The 4,878-nt window shown below is 35.0% G+C and overlaps 1 protein-coding gene across 2 annotated transcripts; it reads right to left on the bottom strand.

Annotated features, from left to right (window-relative positions):
• Positions 1-408: 408 nt before the first annotated feature.
• On the bottom strand, positions 409-2,249 carry LOC120263133. Of its 2 annotated transcripts, none has more exons than XM_039271033.1 (4): positions 2,147-2,249; positions 1,898-1,977; positions 1,053-1,165; positions 409-781 (listed from the first exon to the last, which is right to left on the bottom strand). In XM_039271033.1, exons 2-4 carry the CDS (start codon positions 1,962-1,964, stop codon positions 695-697), a joined length of 267 nt encoding a protein of 88 aa, XP_039126967.1. In that variant the 5' UTR covers positions 1,965-1,977; positions 2,147-2,249; the 3' UTR covers positions 409-694. The 2 variants fall into 2 exon arrangements, with proteins under 2 accessions (XP_039126967.1, XP_039126970.1); XM_039271036.1 differs by having other exon boundaries at positions 409-778.
• Positions 2,250-4,878: the final 2,629 nt, after the last annotated feature.

Below are 4,878 nucleotides of genomic sequence, written 5' to 3'. Positions count from 1 at the left end.
AATTATATTGAATACTTCAAATTGTAGCTTCAACCACTCAAGATTTGCTTTGAAATTTTTGAATAGTTTATTTAACAAATCGAATAGGCACAGTTTGGTATTCTTTTTCTAAAAAAAATATTCTAACTCAATATGTTTATTTATTTATTTTTTTTACACTAGACAACAAATACCCAAATTTAAGATTTAAATCAGAAACAGTACAAATATATCACACTCGTTAGCTCAACAATACCTTACCCTCACCTTGTGTATGCTTTGATTTGAATACAAACAGTTCGAGATTATATTACCATTATGAAAAATGAGGTGAAAAATAAAATAATTTTTTTAAAAAACATTTTATAAAATACGTGGGCACATAAATTTACAATAAAACACAAATCTAAACTACTCACATCATAAACAGGACAGCAATTTGCAAATCTTTACTCGGAGAAAAGCATTTCTAAACTCTGAATCCTAGAAGTAAATTCTAATAAGACTTCAGACTTCATTACAAATATGGTTGCATTTTGCAACAAAATCAGGTGGTCCAAAAAATGCCAGCCGAATATGGCAACATATTAGTAATAAAATGCATTCATCGCAAATCTTAATCTGCAGAAAGTGAAGGCCGATAACACTTCAATCAGATGGGCAAAAGATGATTTTACAGTCAGTCAGGAAAAGACTTATAGGCCCTACATAATTACTATGCCCCTTTCCTTTGCCGCTTTGGAGGCCTCATTGCCTGCTTTCTCGTCTCCTCCATAGCTCTTCGTTCAGCATATTGTTGCTGCTGAAACGATTTAATTATTATTAAACTGGAAAATATTGGGCAAATAGGACAAGGAAATAAAAGATGATGCCTTACAATCTCAGCAAACTGAATTTTTCTGCAACGTAAGATGGGAAAAACATAGCTTGATGGAAAAAAACAAATTGAGAGTTGAATTACCCACTCATGTTATATTGCAAATAAAAGGAGCTTCTGATCGTTAAAATCCGACAAAATCAATAACCCAAAGGAGACACCCTCTTTGTCGAGGCAAAAAAAATGAGGAGCTTACCTCTTCCCACTTCCTTTGCAGCTGCAGAAGTTCTTGGCAATGTGCCATGCACTCTTTGTGGTAGGCAGCAGCAAGATCTTTTATTAACTTCTTTCTTTTAATTATTCCAATCACTTCAAGAAAGATAGCAAATGCATCAGATGCATGTTCTTTTTACAGGTATCAATTAGTTATTTCATCAAATGCTCAAGAAGGTCTACAGGTAAATTGAGATATATTAGATGAACAGGGCATAACTCTATGGTTGACATATACAAACAGATCTTAAAGCTTTTTGTTACATATGACAGAATACACCAAGCTCATCACAATGCAACAAATCATTCATAATTATTTTGATGTAATCCCGTGTGAAAAATTCTGAAAGGAACTCTATACATATAGAGTAATTAAGCATAGCCAACACAATTCTTTAAACAATATAGTAAATACTTGAACTTTCAACATATTTAGCACAATTTACAATAAAAGTTCTATCAAGAAATTCAGAGAAGCCAACTGAAAAATAAACATGAGAAGGTAAGAACTCAAGAACATGTAACTCTTATTCTAAAAGCAAGTTCACATCAAACAATCTGCCGAAACTTGGTGTGTGAAGAAAAAATTAGTAACATTATTTTATCTTCACTTAAATAAACATTGTCGATAGTTTACACAATGTACACAGAGATCAATCAGTGAAAAAACCAACATGAACTAAATTCCTTAATTCAACCCCAACTAAAAACACCAAATAATTCAAATTCAAGTATGTATATATATAGACAGGAAACAAATTCAAGAAAGAAAAAACAATGTTCTTTGGAAATATAAAACAAAAAAGGAAACAAGATAAAAGAATTTACTTCGGCTTGGATCGAAACGAACCGGTTGTTCGCCTGACTCGGTCGCCGGAGGATCATTGACGTCCATGTTCTATACTATGCTGCATCAAAAACACTCGTTCATTAGGAATGAAAATCTCAACAAAAAAAGCTGGCATACAAAAACGATTTTTTACAAATCAAAACTCTAAAATAACATCCAATTCGCAGCAAAACTGGCAGAAACATTAGGTTATTCATGAATCGAGAAAAAACTCGAGGAAAATTTACCTCTTTTTATCAGATGTGAGAACGAAGCAAGGGAATTTGGCTCGTTAGGGTTACGATTAGGGTTAGGGTTGCAATTTGAAAAGGAACCATCATGAAAGCTCGCAACAGACTGAAATTTGGATTATTTTACCTATATGCCCCCCATAAAATAAGCTAAAATTACATCGAAGCCCTAAAAAATTTGTCATTTACGCATGTATCCCCTCACCTAAATAACTAAATAATAATTAGTCCAAAAGTCCCAAAAGTAACTTCTTTTTGCCCTAACTTCACTTATTTATACTTCCCGAGGGCATACGAGCCGTTTGTAGGCCATATAGACTGATTAATAATTAAAATAAAAATATTTAATATCTTATGATATTATTTAAAATTTTAAAAGTTAGCTAGGATTATAAAATATTAATTAAATATTAAATTAAGATGTTTTTATATTACAATAATTACTTGGAGTCCTTCAAAATTTTGAGTTGTTAAAATTATTGTTAAAAAAATCTAAATTAAAGATGAGACCTTAAAAAAATTGGGGGCCTAAAGCAATTTCTTCATTTGCCTTACGCTTGAGCCGGCCTTGCAATACTACTACAATTCTACTATAGTTTTGCACATCTAAACTCACCCGTTCACACTAAACATGGCCCAAAATTGCGTCTTTGAGCTCCAAATAACTTCTTCATGTCTTACAAAGCAAATAATATAAAAACAAGTGTGAAAATGGACATTAATCCAATAGAAAATACATGTAAAGTGTACAAAATGTATATGTAAAAATATGCACATTTAGACACTTATCAAGGATTAAGACTAAAGGTAGAGACAATGCTAGTAGAGGAGCTTGGGGTTAGTCTCATGGCATATCTTACAACCATAACCCATCTTACACCCGTTAACATCGTGGAACAATGGTCTATACAGTAAGGCTCTGGATAAGTTTTAGTACTACCATTTGAGCATTATGAAAAGCCGGGATATGTTAAGGTTTGAGACCTCTCTTGGACCTCACTTGGATTTCACTCAAACCTTTGATTTGTAATGGAGAGAGCTTCGAAGGCAAGAGAGGAAAGGTTATCATCACTGAAGGAGGTAGCACCAACGAAGAACTCGTGAAGGGAATCTCCTAAAGATATTTACGGCGGCATATTCCATCTCAAGGTGAGGCGTACTTGAGTCTTCTATATTGAGGGAGTTTAATTCATGTTTCAAATATTTACATTTTACAGTGTATTCTTCGATTATGAGGAATTAAATATCCTAGGGTGCTTGGACATTGAATAACCATACGATTTAATCTTTTCAAGACATTGGATATTGGATTTTTTATCGATTTGGATTTTGTTTGTGCTTATGATGCCATGATTCTTATTGATAAGTGCTTGAGTAAACATGTTTTTATACTTAGTTTTACATATATTGAGCATCATTTTATATATATGGTTTATGTCTCATATTATGTATTGGATGTTCTGTTATGCAAGTAGGTTGTGAATGCTTTGATGATTTGAAAGGAAGCAAAGATAGGCTATTAAGGCATGATGTTGAGAGTTTTTGTGCAATTCAAAGACCAAGATATGAGGGAGTTCATGAATGAGGAAATGTGTGCCACCTTCCAAGGAGATTCAAGTAAATTCGCCAGATCGGAAGGGCACAAAGGTAGTCACATCTTCACATTCCTTCTCTTCATGAAGATTGCAAGACCTTTTAAAGGCGCATCGATGAAAGAAAAGTCTTATAGCCTACCATATCATTGTGTGCCCGATTATGTGGCCTCAAGAGGAGAATGCTTGGATTGCATTTGTGGAAATCACAGTAGAAAAGTACTATAGCAAACTATTGCAGCAGTAATGTAGCAAAATTACTATTCACACGCCCAGTGGAAAATTCCTACAGCCCACACGGGGGCATGGAAAATCCACACGGGTACGTGAAGGCACGTGACAGACGCGATTCTGGGCTTTAAATAGGCCGTTTGCCCTATTTTTCGAAGACTTTTGGTGGAGCTTTTTGAAGAGCACTTTGAAGGCAAGGCGGCTAAGGTTTGGAAGGAGGTCTTTGGCAATATTGGGGGAAGTCCATCACCAACTTTGATTGATCTTCTCTCCGTCATAGTATAGAGGGAGCCTTTGGTGACCTAGCTTCAGAGAAGGATTCTTCAAGACGTTGGGCGACCCATCAAGGCCATTCATCACGAATTCAAGGGGGTTTTCCTTCATGGTTTTCATTGCTTTTCATTGTATTAATCATTGTTTTGTAACTTTGCTCTATGGAGGGCTAAACCCTAGTGGGTATTTGTGCATGTGAATCCTAGGATCTATTCTTTGTATTGATTTGCTTCATGTTTCTTGTTAATCCGAGTTGATTTGAGTTTTAACCTTGTGATTTCATTGCATGCATGTGTTATTAATCTTTATGATTAATCTACATTGCTTGATTTGTTACTTTGATGCGAGAGGTCTCCATTAGAGTTAGAACATCAAGGTTAAAGAGGGTTGAGAGGGTGAGTCATAAGATAGTGGAGTGTCCCCTTTCCCCTTTGATTGAGTGTTTTCTATCTCCGTATTCTCTAGACTCTATGCAACCATATTTGGTGTGAGGCATGAGATTGTTAGATTTCTCCACCAGGACCTTGTAGGGGGTTAGGGATCCTTCACCGGGAAATAGAGTTGGATCTATCTTTAGGAATCGGTTTCACTCTTAGGTGTCCCTAGAGCTTATTGCGGTCATATGGAGTGTGA

The sequence above is a fragment of the Dioscorea cayenensis genome, chromosome 1 (genome assembly GCF_009730915.1).
Source record: "Dioscorea cayenensis subsp. rotundata cultivar TDr96_F1 chromosome 1, TDr96_F1_v2_PseudoChromosome.rev07_lg8_w22 25.fasta, whole genome shotgun sequence".
NCBI classification, from domain to species: Eukaryota; Viridiplantae; Streptophyta; class Magnoliopsida; order Dioscoreales; family Dioscoreaceae; genus Dioscorea; species Dioscorea cayenensis.
This window is presented reverse-complemented; position numbering and strand designations above follow the sequence as displayed.

Excerpts from the sequence above, each read along its gene's own strand:
- LOC120263133 (XM_039271033.1), bottom strand. The coding sequence starts at position 1,964 with ATGGACGTCAATGATCCTCCGGCGACCGAGTCAGGCGAACAACCGGTT. Across the intron at positions 1,166-1,897 it reads TCGTTTCGATCCAAGCCGAA|TGATTGGAATAATTAAAAGA; the intron begins GTAAATTCTTTT and ends TCTTTCTTGAAG. Across the intron at positions 782-1,052 it reads TGCAAAGGAAGTGGGAAGAG|CAGCAACAATATGCTGAACG; the intron begins GTAAGCTCCTCA and ends AAATCGTTTCAG.